A 20,034-nucleotide genomic window follows, 5' to 3' on the forward strand; every position below is an offset into this window, starting at 1 on the left:
AGCCTGATCCTGGGCTATAATTGACTTTTGCATTCTGTCTGAGCAGAGTTCTCCTCAAAACCTAAGATCTGAGGGAAAAAGTAATTTGTGTAGATGGTCTTCATAAAACAAATACAGATCAAATCTGGAGCTGTCACAGAATTGCTCTTACAGATGCATCTGCTGCAAAATAATTACCTCTCCTGAGCCCAGTAAGTTAATCAATGTCTTTTGTTTGTGTCCACAGTGAAAACAATTAAAAGCTCATTTCCTGGTTTTTAGGTAAACCTACAGATTCTCTGATTCTTAGGGGTAATTAGATTTATTTTGATGTGTATCACAGTCCAAAGTGTTCCTGTTGGACAACTAGCTGTCTGTAATATAATTTACTTGTAGCCAGGATGTAATTTCTTTTCAGTCACTTTTTTTCCTTGGGGTGGTTTTTGCTAGAGAGTTCAAAATCCTTTTGTCATCTCTCATGTAAATTACATTTAAAAAGCTTAGGGCTCTTTGTACAATCATAAGAAATGCCATTATTTGTATTTATTTCAAGTTTCCTTTAAATTAACTTTTGCAACATGAGGAAAAATTCTCTCCTGTAGTTGAGAAGATAAAACACTGATCACTCACAGGCAGTGAGATGTGTGCTCTACCTGCTGGCGAGTGCAGGTAGAGGCCTGACTGAGATGGGCAGAAAGCAGACACTGACACTGGCACCTAATTCCTCTCTGCAAGGTGGCAAATGATGCCTTTCTCCCTGCTTCTCACAGTCCCTGCTCCACCAGGACACACCTCTCCTTTGCTGTCTTCAGATTGACTCTGCTGCCTGTAATGTCTGTTTTGTTGACCATGAGCAGATTTAAACAACTTTTCCTGTGCCTTCTTCTCCTCATAGCTTGGCAGGAGCATGAACTGTTGAGCCAAAGGTTAAAAAAAAACCCCCACACTTCCAAACCCCCCAAAAACCCCAAGGCGTTTTAAACTCTGTAGTACCCGGTAGTGCTGGTAGACTATTAAAAAAGAAGTGACAAGACCACACCCCACGATTAACCTTGCATGCCTTCTCTAGGATGGCTTCACTTTGCTCTTTATGCTCTGCTTGTTGCTTAGATTTTAGCATTAGATCACAAGTGCTATGTCACCAAAATATACCTTTTGTCTCTAGCTCTGTGTGAATACTCTAATCTCTGAACTGTGTCAAGGCTGTGCTGCAGCAGACTGGCCTCTAACTTTTTTGTTATAAAGAAGGAGTGACAGTAGCTGCAGAGAGGGCATTAAGCCTCTGTGCAGGCAGGCAGATACATCTGTTTTATTATAATTCTCAGTGAACCTTCATCCTGATTCGATTGCTTACTCAAGGGCATCAGTTGTTTTTTTGTGTGCCCTTAATGCATTAAACATTTTTCCAGCTCAAGGAAGCATCAGGTATATTTTCCATTGTCTTAAGAGTCACAACTAAACTTCAGTACTGAGTGTGCCAAGGGGAAATGGAAGAATGTGGAAGTGGATTTGTTAGTAGAGTGGAGGGAATATGAAACTCCTGTGCTATAAACATAGAGGATTTAGAACCTCAAACCTGAGGGATCTCCTGAATGCCAAGTTATTTTCTGACAGCTGTTCCTGACTTAGTTTAATTAATGGGAAATGCACATAGGCACCTTTTTTGTAATTTAAAAATGTTCAAGTCCAAATCACTTTTGAATATGAGCATTTTCTGATATGCTCTTGTATGTGCAGCAACACCTTCTTTAAGAAGCTCAGGTGTCTATATTCTGTGCAGAAGTGTTCTCTTGCAAAGGTGCTGAGGCTTTCAGATGGCTTGTGAGGAAATGAAAGAGATTAAGGTAGCAGGTTGTCAAGGTAGTGGAACACAAATTAACTACTTCTGTCCTCACATTGTCCACATGTGATCTAAAAAAACTCTTTTAAGTAGCCTTTGAAGACAAATTCCAAAACTTGAGCTGGAAAGGTTCACTGAAGCCTTTCTTTCAGAATTCTGTTTTATTTAGAAGTAGAACGGATGTATTTTCTACAATCACAGAATCCCATCTGTTTGAATTATGTACTCTTTAGGCCTTTTAAAATAAAATTCTTGAGCTGATTGTGAACTTATTGGGATATTAAAAAAGTTAAGAGAAGATTACCCTAAAGTGTGATCTGCTAAATTATATGGGCTGTCAAATCCCACCCACCAACTAGTGTCAAATAAGAACCAGGAGACTTGAGCTTGTACTGAACACAGATGTCAGGAGTATCTCCAACTTAGATATAGGAATTGCCTATAAAAGGAAGTGTTAACTTCCCTTTTTATTTGAAAAATTGAATCTACCTTTACTGTTAAAGATCTGTTTTATGTCATACACATATCATACTTACACAATTTTATCACTGAATAAAAATGTAAATTTTCAGGAATTCATTATGTTAAATAGTTGCTTTTTCCTTTGAATAGGTGAATTGCCATATTAATATGGTTAACACTATTAATTATGTTTGTATTATTGTTTACCAGGAGTGCTAATCAGTGTCATTAATTCACTGACATTTTTAAATGTGGTTGCACCTGTGTTCTCATCTGGATGACAGAAGAGCAATGGGAATTGCTAAATGCCCAAATTACATTGGTTGCTTCACATTTAAAAAAAAAAAAAAAAGCTGTGCAGTTTTGGGAGTCTGATCAATAAATTACAAATTCTGAACTTGCAGGTTCATATCTGCTTCTGTAGTCTCTCTAGCCCCTACTCAGAGAACAAATTCTAAACAAACACGAGCATTATTCATCTCCCTGCTCTGTAAAAGTCATACAAAGACTCCCACATCACCTTGAAAAATAGTTGGAGGGTGGTTTGTAATTTGTAAATGATCAAAATATTTATACCTGCAAATATCAAATGGGTTAAGTTTGGAAAAGTTTTCTCTCTTTCCCTACCTTGCTACTTGTGCGATTATTTTTGAATGAAGTAGGTATTTTCAGTTAGGCAATCTTAGGGTGTAAGGTGGATGAAAAATGTTTCATTTAATAATGGAAGAGTGGAATTGCCCTAATTTGCTCTGGTTTATCTGTCCTTTTACTCACCTTATTTTGCAGGAATTAATTAATTTTTCTGTTCACAAGTGTTTGGTTGCAGTAACTATTACTAACCACAGTTCGTCAGTAGTTGAAGGAGTTGCTAAAAAGCTCTAAGCAAGTGCTTCACACACAGCACCATGCTCTTTCCTGTGTGCAGCCTCCTAGGAGAGCCTTCCTGGTGCTGTGTGATAATAATATGGGATGGACAACCTAGGTTTTGTTTTATTTTGTTTGCTTTGTAAACAGGATTTCAGCTCTCTCTTGTGTTCATAGTTTACCCAGAGTTGTGTCTGCAATTAATTTGGATGAATTGTTTGATTTGGGGTGAAACTGGGAGGTCTGGGTGCCACCAGATCTGCTCATGGCTAAGAAGTTTTCCATAAAAAGCAGGCTTAGAGCCAGGTAAAAGGATGTAAACAAGTCTGGAGTGACTGAAACCTTTTGCTGTTTGCCCTTTGAGAGCCAAGCTGGGAAATGCCTGCATTGCCAAGCCTTCCTCGTGACAGGCTGAGAGGACAGAGTGAGATGATGGGGATGGAGACTTGCTTGCTCAATGTTTTTATTTCTTTATAGCTTTTAAAGTCATACTCCTTGTCAGGGACCTTCTCCTTTTCTGCTCTGTAGCTCAGGTTTGCTCAGTCAGCACAGAGAGTACCACAGCCATGGCACCACCTAGGAAAGGTAGGGTAGGCAAGTACAGCCCTGGGGCCCGAGGATTCACTCCCTATATCCTTCTTACATTAGAACCATTTCCAATTTCAGTTTTCAGGTGCTTAGTTTATTAGCCACAGAGCAATTCCTGCAGAAAGCTGGTTGATTAAATGGCAAAACAATTCTGTTCAAAGCCCAATTTTCTCACAAGCTAGTTTTGATGGAAGAGATTTTCTGTGATTCCCAAAACAGCATGTAGATAATTAAGAAAAAGCCCTTGTGGTTCTCAAGCCTCCAGCATTTGTGAATGGTCTATCAATGTGCCTATTGCTCTAGTCCAATTTCTGTTCATTACCTCATTTTTAGCAATACTGCAGCAAAACTAGATGGCTCAAATATTTATTCAATATACACCTTTAAAGTAGCAAGCCAAAATGTCAGAGACTAGTGATGAGAAAATGTCTCACAAGTTATTAAACTTGTATATCTTGTTTGCTTTCCATTGTAGTCTGTGAAGTTTGCGTTTTCTGTCTCTGGAAAATTTCCTTGATGACTGTTTGATGTATCTGACACTGATTTTTTCAGTGTCAGGCTATTTAATTTATTAGCCTGTGGAAAACTGATAGGTGGAGATTGGGATCTTGCTTCCATTCTTAATTTTGAGTCTGTTTTTTCATTTTTAATCAGCGTCTGGTGCACAAGGTCCCACTGGCAATGCAGAAGAAGAGAGCCCTGAGCTGTGTGATCTCACAGCCTCCATGGCTGGAGAGGATGTGGGTCTGCTCTTTTCTGTGCCACTGGAGGCTGGCACATCTCTGCACAGCCTGTTCAGTGCTCACAGCCACATCAGGCCTGCAGGGAGACTGGGAAAATGCTTCATTCTGCCTTCAGATTTTCACCAGAATATTTCACCAAATCAGTAGTTTTCTTTGCCTTTGTACCTGCTATTTGCCTGTGTTTTTGAGATTATTTCTTTGTTGTTTTCATTTTTCTGTTCCTGCCTCTGAAAGAAGAGCAAGCCTTTCTGTGTTTGTCTGATGTGCAGTATATTTTCAGGAGTGTGACATAGACAAGCATGATTTCAAAGCCAGCTTATTGCAAGTAAATTCAGGAAACCATCTCTGCAAATGTTCCTCTCCTGTTCTTTGTGAAAGATCAATCCTGACTGGAGGTAAAGACCTTTGATCTGAAGAGGTACAGACTGCACACATTCAGCTGTTTCACTCCCATCTACAGGGAATCAATCCATCTGTAAGCATTTCTTGCAGTATTCCCACACTTGTGCTTCTGGCCTTAGACAAAAAGGAAGGAACAGGATCTTAAAATCTGATAACTGCAAGGTACCCTCTTGTTCTTCTGCTGTAGAATTTGCAGTATTCTGCTCCTGAAGAATTAGTAAAGTTAAAGCTTAGATAGCACTGTTTTCCACAGAGCTAAAATCTCTATGGCTTCTTTTAAAATTGATAGGACCATCTGTGTTTTCAGCACTCCTGAAAATCCATGCACCAATCTGAGATCTGAACCTAATTGTAAGTTGATACAAAGTTGAACAAATACACAAATGCACCTAGGACACATGCAGTCTGTAGGTTGGAGGAGTAAAATATAGAGAAAAAAAATTGTATTTAACTGAGTTTTCACCTTCCTCTGCCTTATTTCATTCTGGTTTATACCTCTTTTCATTTTTGGAGTGTTTTCCCTTCCCCACTGCATCTGTTTTACAATAGATCATCTGTGCTACCCAGGCATCAACTCCACATCAGGATTCAGGTCTCCAAGTGCAGGACTTCCCATGAAGATGAATAATAACAGTATTACAGGTCATAACTCTTTTGTTCTCAAAAGTATTTACAGGTAGTATAATTTCACCCATAAGTCAAGAGGGATGCTTGAAAAATACCTTGCTTTGCAGTATTTTCTTGGTCAAGAAACTGAATTCCTGCCTGTGATTCTCAAATCACTGGTGTCCATAGGTGTGCAGAGCTGGTTGGAAACAGGGCTGAGATGCCTGTGGATCTCTTCAGTGTAACCTCTGTGCGTGTTTGTGGCTGTTAAGATTAATAGCTGGACTTCAAAGTGCTGCAACAGCAAAGGAAGGCAGAGTACACTGAACAACCCCTCACCCCATTTCCTTTTCCAAGTTCACACAATCTGTAAATAAAGCAAATATTTTTGCTGAATTTTATATCAAATTTAAACAACTTCTAGTTGTTAAGTCTTCTAGTCTCTTCTTATTATTAAAGAAACACTGTCATGGCAGGCTCTTTCTATTGTATTTTAGCTGTATGAATAGCATCATTTCCTGTTTTTCCAGGCAAACTGACATAAACATCACTCTCCAAGGAGATGCAGAAGGTAGAATTTTTGTAAACCGATGTTGGGACTTGAGCAATTTATCTCCAGTGAGAGCTGTCTGCTTATTCTTGCCAAAGGCATTAGCTGAAGATTATTGGTCCTCTTGATTGCTGAAAATGTGTAACTGAATGAGAGAGAAAATATTTTATATATAAAGAAAGGATATTGCTTTGGGTTTTCTTTTCAATAATTGCAAATAGAGGGATACTTCCTCAATAATACTTTTAATCTAGTGCTGTTTCCTGTCATTGCCAGTGGCCATTACTGAATATTTCAGAATAAGTGGCAGTTTTCTTCGTTTTATGTCAGCCCCATCCTCAAAATGATGTTTATAGCATTCAGTGTACTGCCTGTTGGGCCCCATTCTTGCCTCTATGAAAGGGTTTGTTAAACCCTGAAAAATGGGATTTAATAACCCTCCCAGATTCTTTTTTTTTTTTTTTTTTTAATTTTTGCTAGTCTTGTCTATGATCACTAATTCTCATCCAGACAGATTTTCAAGTCCACTTTTAATTTCAGCTCACAACTTCCTCAGTTCTGAATGACCAAATCAGGAAAATGTTTAAAAGTTCAGTACTTTTCCTTTGTAAGCCTTGCCAGAAACAAGAAGGATTTCTCCCTGCTTGTCTTTTGCCTTAGAGCCATGATGAATGTTGTCTTCAGACCCTCTTCCTCTCTAGGAGAGGTGTCCTTGGATGACTCAGGTTCCCAAGGGTCTTTCTCAGTTCTTGGCTGAAGAGGTGGGCATAGAAAATCCTTTTCTGAATTCTGGAGTTTCATCTCTCTTTGTAAAATATGGTTCCTTAGGAAATGCTTCTTGGGTCTGAAGGCTAACAGCTCAGAAAGAGCTAACTACAGAATCACCTGGGGAAAAAGTGAGAATAGACAAGACTAGAATTGACAATTTCTAGGCTGGAAAAAAAGTATAAACAGAAATACCTATCATTTGCTTCATCTGTGCAATGTAACTAAAATGAGGAAGCTTCTTCAGACACCAGAGAGCACAGATTTCCTCTATAAAATTTTTACAAATCTTAAACAGTGAAAATCAGGTAGGCAGGATTGTTTCTCATATGTTTCAAGCACCAGACTTACTCTGAAATAGGATGAGCTTAAAGACAAGAATGATCTGGGGCTAGATTAGAGCCTTTCATGTATAAAAAACCCCAATACTACAAGTCACAGATTAAAAGAAGGAAAAATCCATCATTTTACCAAAAAGTTCTCCCTCTCCCAGGGAAAGAAAAGTCAAATCTGATTCAAATGGTGAGTCTTCCCTGTGGGCAGAGCAGTGGTTGTGGTGATAAGGGACTTGACGTGGGTGGACAGTTCTGGTTTTCACCAACAGAGAAGGCAGAGGCTTGGCTTGGGGATGCTGGTGTTGGATCCTGTCTGTCAGAGCTCAAAAACCCATTGAGATGTTTGGCTGTGGGTAAGGACAGGGTGCTCCAGCACGGCATTGTCTGTGCATGTGAGCTTGCACGCTGCTGTTCTTACAGTCACTTCCCTGTGCTCTCCTAATGCCTAATTAGAAGCTGAGCAATTAGCTCAAGAAGCCTTATCATAGTTTCCTCTGGGAAATTGGTGCCTTTAGTGTTACGCAGACATGGTGAGTCAGACTGAGTTCCCAAGACTTTGTATATAACAGGAAAGCAGCAGATAATTGCAGTTTAATAAAGCCCCTTGATGCCCTCATCTGCTGGATAATAATTTCAATTGACAGTTGATGTTTTCAGCTATGTAAATTTTTAAAAATTATTATTTATGGTTCAAAGAAGGACTACCCTGAATAATAGAATCTTTAACCTAAGATCTTAAGCAGTGTTTGAGACAAATAGTATGCTTTAGGGTTTTTTAGTGGCTCGAGAATCATGTAAATTAAACCACTCTAAGTATACCTATTGGAAGAGTTCTTAAATTTGCTGTTTGTATTTTTAGAATGCTCATGAGCTCCAAGGGAAGGAGTTACTTTGTGAAAATAAAATCTCAGGCACCCTAGTGTTATGTTGCTGCCCATCCCTTCAAAGACACCTGCGATCTTTGCAATGACAGAAGTCCCTGTGTGCTGTTCCACTTAGAGCAGCTGTTCACAGACAGTTATATCCAAAGCCCACTGCTCTGGGGCCTGGCTGAGGATGTGTCATCATCCTCAGGCCCTTGAGGCACAGCTATAAGTGATGGTGTTTATGATGTGCTCCTCCTTGTGCCCATACCTGTTGCCCTGGCCTGTGGGGCCTGGTTGCTTAGAAACAGATCTGTGAGGTGGCAGTGGTGTTTATCTCTTGGCCTTCAGCAGATAAGGAGTGTTAATTTGTAGTTCATATTGTAGCTGACTTTCTCTGTGGTTTATTAAATCCAGTGTGTTTAACCAGTGTGTTCTCTGAAAGCTTTCATTGAGCTGAGTTTCCCAGCTGTATTAAAAGCTCGGCGCAGCAGGCGTTGGATGTGAGCTTTCGGAGCAAGGCAGGGTTTAATACCAGTGTGACATTTGGAAAAGTGTCTAGGGGAATGCACTGTGCCTGCATACTGCATTTCAAGAGCATTTCACCATTTGCCAGCCTTTTTATTTTTCTTGAATTTCAGATTCCTAAGGGGGTTAGACTGAAAAGGAAGAGTTTTACGCTTCCCTAAAATAACTGCTTACGTCTTACTCCACGCAAACTGAAGCCCCCCCCCACCAACTTTTCACACCACAAATGTGCAACAGAAAGAAGAAAAAAACCAGAGAGCCTGACTCAGTACTGGGCCATATCCAGTGCTATTCCTCTGCCACTGTCTCCCTTTTCTACTCCAATCCCCAAATTCCTCCCTTTTTGCTGCCTTTTGCCCACCCTCACTTTCTCCAGGTCTCCTGTCAGAGCAGCGGGCATTAGCAGAGCTCTTGGCCAGCACTCAGCAGTCAGACATAGCCACATGTGCCACTCCTGTGGGCTGGGGGATGAAGAATATAGCTGGTTATGTCATGTGTAAAGCAGAGTCGCACAGATCCCATCTTGTGAGTTGCAGCCTACCGCAGATGACAACAGGAGAAAGCTGGTTTGGGTGGCACCAGGGAGACAGCAAAGTAGCAAGGCTTATAATATTCTTATTTTCACTTTCAGTTCACAATTTAAATACCCACAAGGAACAAATTTCCTTTGCTCATAACAGTCTTTTTGAATGATAATGTCATTGGAAATTTCATTTTGCCTTTGCCCAAGAAGACAACAGCTGTTTTCTGCAAGGCAGAGAAATTGTAATCTCTACAATTATTCAATACTGTACACCAAAGGCTTTAGGATCTACCATTTACTCAATGTGGTAAGTGTTTGTGCAGTATTTAGCAGATTGATACTTACTTTCTTGATACTTGTCTTTTAGGTGCTATTCCAATTTAAATGTGGTAATAAAAATCTTACAATGCAAATATGTTTCAGCTCATGTAAAGGAATGTGATCAGCAGCTTACACATGGGTTTTTAACTGTTGTTATCAGAGGAGATGCTCTTAATGCAAGCAAGGGCAATAGAATTTGATCCTCAAATGTCTAGATTTGCAATTTCTGAGTACTCAGGTGCGTGACTGCTGGCAGGCTAAAGTGCTTTGTGAGATTGGGGTAGAAAGAGCTCCTGCCAAATTCTCCCTAAAAATTCTTCTTTCTTCCCTGAGCAGAGAGGAATTGTATTCCCATGATGATACATGAACTCCCACTGGAAAGCAGCCAGGTGGAAAGAAAAAAAATACAAAATATACTTTTCTGTGCATCAAGTGTGTCAAGTGTTTAATACATGTAGGGAGTTTAGCTGCTGTTCTTGCCTCCTGTGCAGATGGATGCATCCCTGAATTCATGTGAATTGGCACAGGTTTGGTGTCAGATGGGTGCTCTGCTCTAGTCCAAGTAGTATCACCTCTCCTTGAGTTTTCCCATGCCATATGGACATGTCTGATGGAGAGGCAAGAAGGAATTTTCTAAGAGCAGGGTGAGGGCTGGAGCAACTCTCAGGGACAGCATCTGTGTTTACTTGTTAGAGTGCTTCATGGCAACCACAGACCCTTTCTTCTGGATGATTGCAGTCACCACAGGTAGATCCTGACAGGCTGGTGGGATAAGAGAAATGATACAATCTCTGAGAACTTCACTGTGCTTGAACAGAACAGAAACTTAAAGAACAGAAACTTAAAACACTTATACAGAAACTCAAACAGCTACATTTTCTGTAAGTGTAAATAATAATATTGCTGCATTGTTATCTCACTGGAAGTGGCCCAGGTTCAAAGCAGGATTTGGTTATGTGCTTCAGGCAGTAGGGTTATGTGCTTGTACCAGATGGAGCTTTTAAATTTTCATCAGCAGGTTTATAAACACAAGAATATCCTTTTATCTGCCCCCAGCTCTTTTACTAATTAGCTGCAAATGCTGAACTTCAATTAGCATGGAGTGGAGGAAAAGATGAAATAATATACATTCTTAGTCATGATTATCCATCATGTGAGAATGAAATAGACATTAATGATGACTGTTTCAGTTTTTTGGGGGCTTTTCTATTGCTGTTTTTTCCCCCCTCTTTAATACTCAGTAGTATAAATGAGTGAAAATAACTAAAAATCATGAGCCAGATTCTCTGGTGATGAAATTCTATTGCAGGCAAAGAGTGAGAGTTTTCAGCCTTGCTCATCTTTGCTTTGACTCCTGTAGGTGTTGGGCCAAGCCAACACAAGGGTGTGTGACAGCTGTGTTGCTAAGCTTGCCATGGAAGGATTTTACAAAGGCATTTATAAAACTACATTTTTCCTGCTGCTGGGAGGTGGCCAGAGAGGTCTAGGCTTTGAAGCAACACTGCTATGTGTTATAAGAGAATCCCAGCTATTCTGAGGGGTGCAGGTGCATGGAGAGGCCAAGGGATTGATGAGCTGGCTGCTGTCTTTGCCTTTAGCAGCACCTTTGCTGGCCCACAACATATGCTCTGCGTGTGCCCCAGCTGAGAAGCTCTTTCTGGACCCTGCAGGCACCCAGCTACTGTGCTTGTTCCCTGTGGTTTATAAATCATTCAGGAGATTTGCACCTTTCAACAGCAGTACCAGCTCTTTAGAGGGTATCGAGGAAGGATCTCTACCTTAACTGATAACCTTTAGGCAGGAGAAGGTTTGGGTGTATTTTCAAACATCAATTTTGGCACACAGTTTGAGAATGTATTGGAAAATAGTCAGGAAAGCTGAGTAAAGTCACCACTTTGTGAAGTATAGATTGGTTCTGGGAATTCTGCATCCAGCTTTTCATGTCATAGAACCATAGAGTGCTAAGGGGTTGGAGTGGATCTCAAAAAACACATAGTCCCAACTGCCCTGCCATGGACACCTCACCCTAGATCAGGTTGCTCAAGGCCTTATCCAGCCTGGCTTTGAACATTCCCAGGGCTGGGGCATCCAACTCTGTTGGCTATCTTGCCTTAAGAAGGCTTTGCTGGAAAAGTAATTGACAAAGAGGATAGGGCCTACTGTTGTGAAATAGAGATGCATAAATCTGAATAAGTAACTGAAAGAAAACTATTCTCACAATAATATTGGAATATGTTCTGACTAATCAAACCCCAGAATATGCCCCTGAGGCACTTACTGTCTGTCTTTGGTGTGCTTTAACATAAGGATGGGCCATACTGATCTTGGAATAAAATGCAGTAGAATCTCTGGAGTTGGAAAGTGCTTTTAAAATCATTGAGCCCAACCATAAGCCTCACACTTCCAGGTCCACCACTGAACTGTGAGTTGTTGAGGTGTGGTGACTCAACCACTTCCCTGGGCAGCCTGTTGCAGAGCTTGACAACCCTTTCAGTGGAGAAAACTTTCCTAATATCCAAACTAAGATGGTAGGAGAAAGGCAAAAGCAGCATTGCTAAAGTCTCCCCTGACGACAGGAAACCAACAGAATTTTTCTTTTCCTGAGCTCTGCAGGCTTGGTGTGTGTTGCTGGAGGCAGCTGCTGCTCTGTCACAAAATGTGGCTGTGAGCAGGAGGTAGCAAAAAGCCAGCACGACACAGGGGTCTGCAATTGCCACAGGAGTGAGCCCAAGTGCCATTTGATTGAATTATCAGAGATGCATGAGGCTTCAGTTCTAACTTAGCATAGGCTGAGAGGTTACTGAGGAAAATGGACCTGTTCTCTGATCTGCTGTTCTGATGCTATAGCTCACTGTTAAAAGAAGGCCACCAAGCTTTTCCTTGTACTGCACTGGAAGTGACACATTGCAAGGGGAGGGAAAGTTCTATTTAAAATTGCATAATCAGAGATGAGGTGCAATTGAGGAGAAAGATCAAAGATAGGAAGCAGGGACAGGAAGAAAGAGATGAGATACAGTGTGGCTGCATAGACAGCTTGATTTCATGTTAATGAGTCTCTGCTTAGGAAGGGAAGGGTGGCTCTGTGTACCAGGAGAGAAAAACAGCCTTCTGCCACCACACTGAGACTCTCTTTGAACATGGTCTCCTACCAAAATGAAGGACTGCACTCTGCTTCACATTTCACAGAATTAGAAAAAGACCAAGCTATTTTCTGACTGCCTGCATCCTGCTTATGTAACTTGCAGATGACGGCTGTGCAACCTCTGGCTGAGCCCTGGAAAATTTCCTTGTCGGTGAGTCAGGTGCTTGGCAAACGGTCTGGTGCAGTGGGCTTGGAGATGAGATTGCAGTCAGAGGCACTACCTGGATACCAGAGCCCAATTCAAGGTCTCTTTATGGAACTTCTTCCTCCTAGAAGATTGCTGATCATCCTGGTCTTGTCATTGTCAAGTGTCCCTGTTGTGCGGTATTAATTAGTTATTAATTAATTATTAATAAATAATATTAATATGAATGAATTGTTCTGTATTAATTAGTTATCCAGAGATGTGGGTCAGCAAGGAAGGAGGAGAAGAGCTAGGCAAGAATGAGTCCTTGCCCTTTGCATTAATTTTTTCCATAGAAATTCCATCAGGGTGTGGGGAGAGTGTTAAATGCAGCGGGGCTACAAAAGTGGGACTTCATGGGGAAGCACAGAGTCCCCCTTTGCAGCCCTCATTCTGAAACTCCAAGCAGTTATCAGAACTTGGTGTGGAGGCTGTGAATCTGGCTGAAAGCTGGAGGTCAGGACTGCATGTTGTGCTGTAGGAGTAAAACTGAGAACTATGAAAAGTAAGGATTAGACCCAGGGATGAGGGAAAAAACTGAAACAGATGCAGAACTGTCTCAGCTGCAAACCAGACTTCCTTGTGGGTCAGCTGTCGTCTCCAGGAGCAGCAGATCCAAATTTCCACCTCTTTGGAAGCGTAACTGAGAGTAGCCAGATCTGTACCACCAAGTAGGTCCAGTCACTACAGTATCAAGGCTGGAACATCTGTGAGGTCCCCAAATTAGCCTATTTTACACCAGTCTGTGCAGGAAGGCCCTGTGGCAGCCCGGCTGTGTTGAGAGCAGCACTTGGTTTGCTCATGCAAAGAGCCTGTTTGCCAGACTGCAGTGGGAGGGGGACAGCAAAAGACTTTGCCACAGGGATGACCTGGTGACTAATGAGTTTCATTGATCCTCTGCTTGCAGGAGAGAGCAATCCATCATCTGCAGCTTCTGTGGGCTATTCTGCTGAAGGCTCTGAGGAAGCAAACGTGAGATGTTACACAAAAGCAGGGCTGTGTGAGCCCTCTGAACCTAATGATGCTGTGCTCTCATGGATGTATGAACATGATGGTGCAGAAGATCCCAGGATCCAGAACTCTCTGGATGGCTTCTACAAAATGTATTGCAGAAAGCAGCCAGAGAGAAAGGATCCGACCTACGAGGCTGCCTCACGGTGTCTGTCACAGAAGATTTCAGAGTTGGAACAAAAGGACGGAACAAAATACGTGTCACGTTGCCTGCAAATGGCACAGTTGGTCTTGAACAGAGATGGATGTAAGATCTTTCCAAACCATCCCCCTTCTGCTTGCTTTTCAAAGCCAGCTGAAGAAGTCCTGTTGGAAAACAGGAGGAGTATACCTGGACTCTCAGATGATATCCTGCAGTTCCTCTTGAAACACACGCAGGCAGAATGTAGCCCTGATGGGTCACACGAGAAGTGAGCAAGACATTGGTTTGTTTCTATCATCAAAGCTTTGCTTTCACTCCAGAAAGAGGTGACTTTCCTTGAAAGACATTGTTCTCCAAGCACCACCTTCAGCACCAGCTGCTCCATGGAGGGGCTCACCCACACCAGACCTTGCACCTTGTTCTCTGAAGGGCAGCACTGCATAAGGAGCATCCGTGTAACTGCTTTGGGATGTGGTGACTATTTGAGAGGGGTCATGCAGTGTTTGCTGCTGGGACATCAAACATGATAATTTATACCCACCAGGCTTTTAAACTGGCCTGCATCCTTACCCTAGGTTAACAGTGGTCCAGCCCAAATTCAGCCCTTGGGTGGGCATGGCTGTCCAAGTGCTGTTGGCTATGACAGACTGTTTGAATGACCTTGGCACGGTGTGCCCCAGCCCTACAGAGGGAAAGTTAAGATCTTGTTCTGTACATTTGCCCCCACGGGGTGCCTCTTAGCTCTGTGTCTTTACCTACAGACATGTAACCCCGTAGTTCATGACTGCAATGCCAGGCATTTATTCTGTCTGAAAAAGTGTGTGTGTGCATGAAAAAGAGAAAATACAGCTGAGTATGTTCTCTGACAGTGCTTCTGTCCTGTTTACCTCCCCACCATCCCGCCCCCCAACAACCTTCAGTTCCTTTCTGACTTTCATGATGGTGCTAATGAGATCCCTGGGGGAATGTTCCCTTTAAAACAAAACGGATCTCTCTGAGCCCAAAGAGGCTGATGTCAGTCAGCAACAGAGCAATGAACCCACACACAGCCACTTAAGGTTTCTCTCTCAGAAGCCTCCCGGCTCGGTGGCTTCTTTGTTTCTTTACTGCCTCTGCCAGGCAGATAAATGTCTTTGTGCATTTTCCACCCACTGGCCTTTCCACTGTTTTACAGCAGTTTGCTGTAGTGATGTTGTTTGCTAACTGGGGAGGCCATTCTCCAGCGTGGGTGTGAGCAGGGAAGCACAGAGTGCCAGAAGAAGGGATGTGTTTAAGATGACAGCAGATGGGCAAATGAAAAAGAAAGGAAGGGTGGTTGGGGTCTCAAAGGTCAGTATCAGTGTGGTTACCCCAGTACAGCCACAGTGCTCACACCAGTTTTGGTATTTGATATCCAGTCCAGCTGCTGAGATCTCTCATCCACTCCCTGTCCACACTGTCCAGATCTCAGAGTGGGTGTTTGTGTTCCTGCATGCCACATTGCCTGCTGCAGTCCCACACGGGGCTGCCATTCCTGCCATGCTGCCCCTGGCAGATTGGCACAGCCACTGTGCTCTGCAGGTGTTTCCAGCAAAGGCAATGGAAATTTGGCTGCTGCCTTCATTCAGAGCAGGAGGAGGCCCAGCTGGCTGCAAGTTATGGCCAAAGTCTTAGGACTTGATGTCATCTCTCTTTGCACATAGATTTATATTAGAAGTGCCTGGGTTTAGTTTCCTGAGTCATCATGGAACCAATACATTTGGCTTTGTGGTGGTCCTGCTCAGTGTGTTGCTTGCTTGCTTTTATGGCAGAGGTGTTGTACATGTGCTGGAGGGCACACAGAATATTGGAGTAGACCTTCAGCTGCTCCCCCAGCATTACTCAAGTTAATGAGTAATGAAAAAAAAGAATTGAGGATGCAGCATCATTTCTGTAGTAGCAAACAAACCCACAGGTGCTTGTGTATCAAAATCCAGATGAAAGCATCCTGCTGGCAAAAACTATAGAGAATGGTAATATCAGCTAGTTTAGCCACAGACACAGCTGGAAAAAGCAAATGTGCTCCTGAGTGTGCTGTCAGTAATTACAGTAACATCCCTGGCCCCTCTGCCAGCTCTCACTGCTTAACCCCCATGCATCTGTCACAGCCACAAGGGCTTTGGTGTTGACAGATGTAGGGAGATATTGCTAAGGATGTACAGGGTAGAAGGAAGGTCTTCAGTATGAATCAGATGTTGTTGCTTTTAATTTTTGCCAGTGTTTATACTGTTCCACACCGTTAAAGTAGTTGCTGTGCAAAACCTCTTAGCTGCTATTTTAAAGGAAATAAACTCTCATGAAGAGAGATTGAGAAACCAAAGGTCGGCATCTGACTCCCTTTAGTTGCTGTGTTTGGTTTGTTGATGAATTGGGCAGTGCTTTGGGTTAGCTCTAAAACTGGCTGGTCTCCTACTCAGACTTTAGAAAAAAAAAACCAATTTAAAAAAAGCCAAAGACACGCAATTTCCACAAAGAAAGCTTGCAGAAAAATAGGAAGTTCCTGCTCTTCAGGAGAGACCTGCTGCTGCTGATGTTTGAGACATCCCTACTGGGTTTTGATGGAAGAGAAAAGAAGCTTGGAATGACAAAATAGAGAAAAGGTGACTGCTGAAAGAGCATGAAGAGAGATACTGGCAGAGGAGAGCATGAAACTGTTCAACGTAGGCAGAACAGACTGGATGCAGCTGAAAAAATTTGGATTATGACTCATATCTACAAATCTTGGCTGGCATCTTGCAGAGGACATGGTAATCTCTGTGCTGCTGAAACATGCAATCTTTTGAGAAGTTTGCACCCCTCACAATCAGGAGTGCAGCAGTTAGTTCTTCTGTGCACTGCTTATTTCCAGTGGATCATGGATATGACTGTCCATGGCTTCCTCAAGGTAAAAAGACAGTCTTTTTGCATGGCAAGTACCAAGAGTGGTATGAAGCCCTCACAGAAATGTCCCATGTTCTGTCCATTTTCCCCCAGCCTGAGGGCAATAATCTGAGAAACAGAGTTTATTCCTGAGAGGTGAAGTGCTTTCCTCTCTCCCTGGCTTGCACTTGGCTTGGTTTTGACATTTCTATGGTTTCAGCTCACCCTGTCTCCCCAACTTGTTGGCCTCCCCAGCACTGGTGGTTCTCACCTCTGCTGGCAAAGCCAGCTGCTGACACCTCTCTTCATCCCCCTGTGTGTGGAGGCTGCTTTAGCAAAGGCATTTGAGGGCTTACACTGCAGAACAAATCCAAGGGGGTTTTTCCCTTCTGTTTGTTCAAGGCTCACAGCCAAGGAGCAGCAGCTCTCTGAGCCCAACTTAGGACAGCACCTGAAAACCTACACCACCTTTCAGGGCTCTGTGTATACAACATCCCACAAAATCCTCAAGCAAGGTGTGTAAGTGAAGTAAAAGATGGGGAATCAGTCCCATAGGGTAGGACAAGCAAGGCCAAAATTGATCACTCCTTGCCAAGCAGGAGGAGCACAGGGCATGGTGAGGACTTGACATGACTCAGGGGTTTCCCTGCTGCACTGCCCAGACCCAAATCCCACCCAGGGTCTGTTAGAGGAGTGTGTGCTTTGGGCTGGGTGTTTTGCACCTGAGCTGGACCAGCATCCCAGCAGGGTGACTGTGCTGCTGCAGGCACTGAGCCCCTGCCCATGCACAGCAGGACCAGCTCTGGCAGGCTGAGAGTGCTGCCTCTATTCCCTTTCACAAATGCCTGATCCAAGCTCTTTTGTCATCCTTGCCGAATCCTGCTGCTGTTAAGTCGTTCCCTCGGCTGGGAGCTGCTCCAGGACATTTGGTATCAATGGCCTCTCTGCTGCTTACTCTGACAGCATTTTTATTTTCCCTCCCACACGGCTGCTGGTGGGAGGTGCTGATTCATGCCAGCGACCTACCCAGTCCTGGAGCCCAAAGGCAGCCAGGGAGAGCTGAGCTCCTGCCACAGGTGCTGAGGCAGGCCCTGAGCACACCTCAGTGAAGGGAATGGAGGCAGGACTGCTTACACCAGCAGGGGATTTTTCCCCAGGAGTTTAAGGTGCTTTGTTGTGCCTGGATATATCAGGACATACAGTTGTTAAAACTGGGTATACGACAGGCAGTATACATCCTGTGTAAGTGTGGCTATTTCACTACTGAGCATTGGTGATTTTGTGTGGGGCATATGTTTTCCCACAACACAGAAGTTCATTTTAAAAATAAGCCTGTTCTGTAGGCTTTCCCTAATGACTATTTTCCCACACACACCAATTAGGCAACAACATATGCCAGCATATCTTCCTTAAAAGTAAAATCTGGCACGTAGCTCACAGAGCATGAAATAATAAGATGTGATTAAAGCAGTAGCTAACCAAAGCCAGAAAATTTGTGGCTGAAAGGTCAAACCTTTTTTTAAATTGCCTTTGCAATGGCTTGTTTATTTGCAGGTGTTGGGACTTGGGAGGGAAAGTCTTGTAATGAAAGAACAGCTGTCACAGAAAATCTCACCATCAGTTCAAGCCAAACAAACTTTCACTTGCATTGGAAGGTAGGTTATCCTAATGGGAAATGTCAATCAGCCTTAGGGCAGGTATCACTTTCCCGTGTTATCTGCATTGCTGTGAGAGATGAGCCAGGAAAGGTGCTAAATGGGTGCTAAAATCAGCACCTCCCGGCCAGAGAAGCAGGATGATTCTGTAATTAAGGATACTGAGGTGGGGATGCTGTGCCCTGCAACACATTTTCAGCATGACTTCCACCAGTTAGTTTTTTCTAAGCTGGCAGCAGCTTGGTTTGGGTATCTGGGAGCTTCAGAGGAAGAGTGAAAGGGCAGCACATTTATACCCATGTCTCTAGCAGCAATTCCCCTCAAAACCCTGCAATTAGAGGTTCAAACAATAAAAGAGATTTTGCATCTGTGGTCCAGGCCCCCTGTTTTAAGATGCGACTCAGCACGTGTTGTGTGAGGCCAACTTGGTTTTGATCCTTGTTTTTGCATCTTCCCCAGGTCTGACTGGTCCCTGAGCCAAGTAAATGAATGTGTGAGTGCAGACAAGTCCCGTGGCTGGGTTCTGTCTCTGGGAGTGTTAATGCTGCCTGTCTGGTGTTCAAGAATAGACTGGTTGCACGTGAATTACTAGGGAAAAAAAACTCTTCTGGGATGAGGAGACAGACTGCTATTTTGGGGGCTGGGGGAGTCTTTCCAAAGGCAGCAGTGAATTAGGCTGAAAATGCAATGGTGTGCTGGACAAGCATCAGGCTGGTTCCTGTGCCACTTCCTCCTGTTCCCATTCCCACGGGGTGCCTCTGCAGCTGATTTTTCCCAAAGCCAGGGCATGACAACCTGCAGGCTCAGTGTGCCTCACCTGAATGCTGGCACAGCCACCCTCTATGGCTTGCTTTTTCTCATATCCAGGGCAGCAGAGTCTCCTCCAAGGTCTCTTCCTGCTTTTCCTGTTTGGATCACCTTCCCACCATCAGGATTACTGGACAAATTTACACAGATGGAGCATCTGTCTGGTATTTTCATTTCCCAAGGCTTTAAGCTTAAGCCTTTTAAGTTTTTCTTATAAGCACACAGCATTTCACACAAAGGGCCTAAAAGTCTTAAAATTGGGATTTGCAAAAGGAAAAAAGGATATTTTGAGGGGCAGAGGTGCTAGCAAAATACCCTCCTGCATTTTGTAGGTTTTGCTCTCTCTTTCCTTTGCTGTTTTTGCAGTTGGGTTTTGTTCTCTGTGCCAGTGGTGATTCAAAAAAAGGTGATGGAAAATTTCTTGGGCAATTCCTGTTGCTGTGTGAATAGTGCTGTCATAAAATAGATCCCTCAACACTGTTTTCAGTCTGCAATTATGTGCAAGGGCATAATTGGATTTTTTTTTTCAGTACATACATTGTTCAGTAATAAAAACTTTATTCTGAAATCATTACAATCTGTTGCAGAAATCTATATGCTTTTTTTGTTACAAAATGGAAATTTGCCTCTGAAATTTCCATGACACTATCAACCACAGAAGAGTATTGTTCTTACCAAACAGAACCCTTGCTGAGAGTCAAAGTGCTATAAATATTTAAAGAAATTAATTACTAAATAAGTCAGAGTAGTGCCCCAGTCTTTAAATATTAAATGGAATATACACAGTTGACAAAAAGCAGGCAGAAACACTGAATGGGGCAATTTAATGGCCTAAATGTAATTATTT

At 42.9% G+C, this 20,034-nt stretch overlaps 1 protein-coding gene and 1 long non-coding RNA gene across 2 annotated transcripts in view; one reads left to right on the forward strand and one right to left on the reverse strand.

Moving 5' to 3' along the window:
- The window catches only part of SHLD1 (shieldin complex subunit 1), a 34,111-nt gene extending 19,397 nt beyond the window's left edge, over positions 1-14,714 (forward strand). The window contains exon 5 of the mRNA XM_023923264.2: positions 13,603-14,714. Coding sequence (XP_023779032.2) covers positions 13,603-14,120 — 518 coding nt within the window. The 3' untranslated portion in view covers positions 14,121-14,714. The remainder of the gene's footprint in view (positions 1-13,602) is intronic.
- Positions 4,722-5,851, reverse strand: LOC147655120 (uncharacterized). The gene is made up of 2 exons (XR_015283819.1): positions 5,601-5,851; positions 4,722-4,992 (listed from the first exon to the last, which is right to left on the reverse strand). It is a non-coding gene; the product is annotated as an uncharacterized LOC147655120 (long non-coding RNA).
- Positions 14,715-20,034: the final 5,320 nt, after the last annotated feature.

This window comes from Cyanistes caeruleus, chromosome 2 (genome assembly GCF_971803275.1).
Source record: "Cyanistes caeruleus chromosome 2, bCyaCae1.hap1.1, whole genome shotgun sequence".
Classification (NCBI taxonomy): domain Eukaryota; kingdom Metazoa; phylum Chordata; class Aves; order Passeriformes; family Paridae; genus Cyanistes; species Cyanistes caeruleus.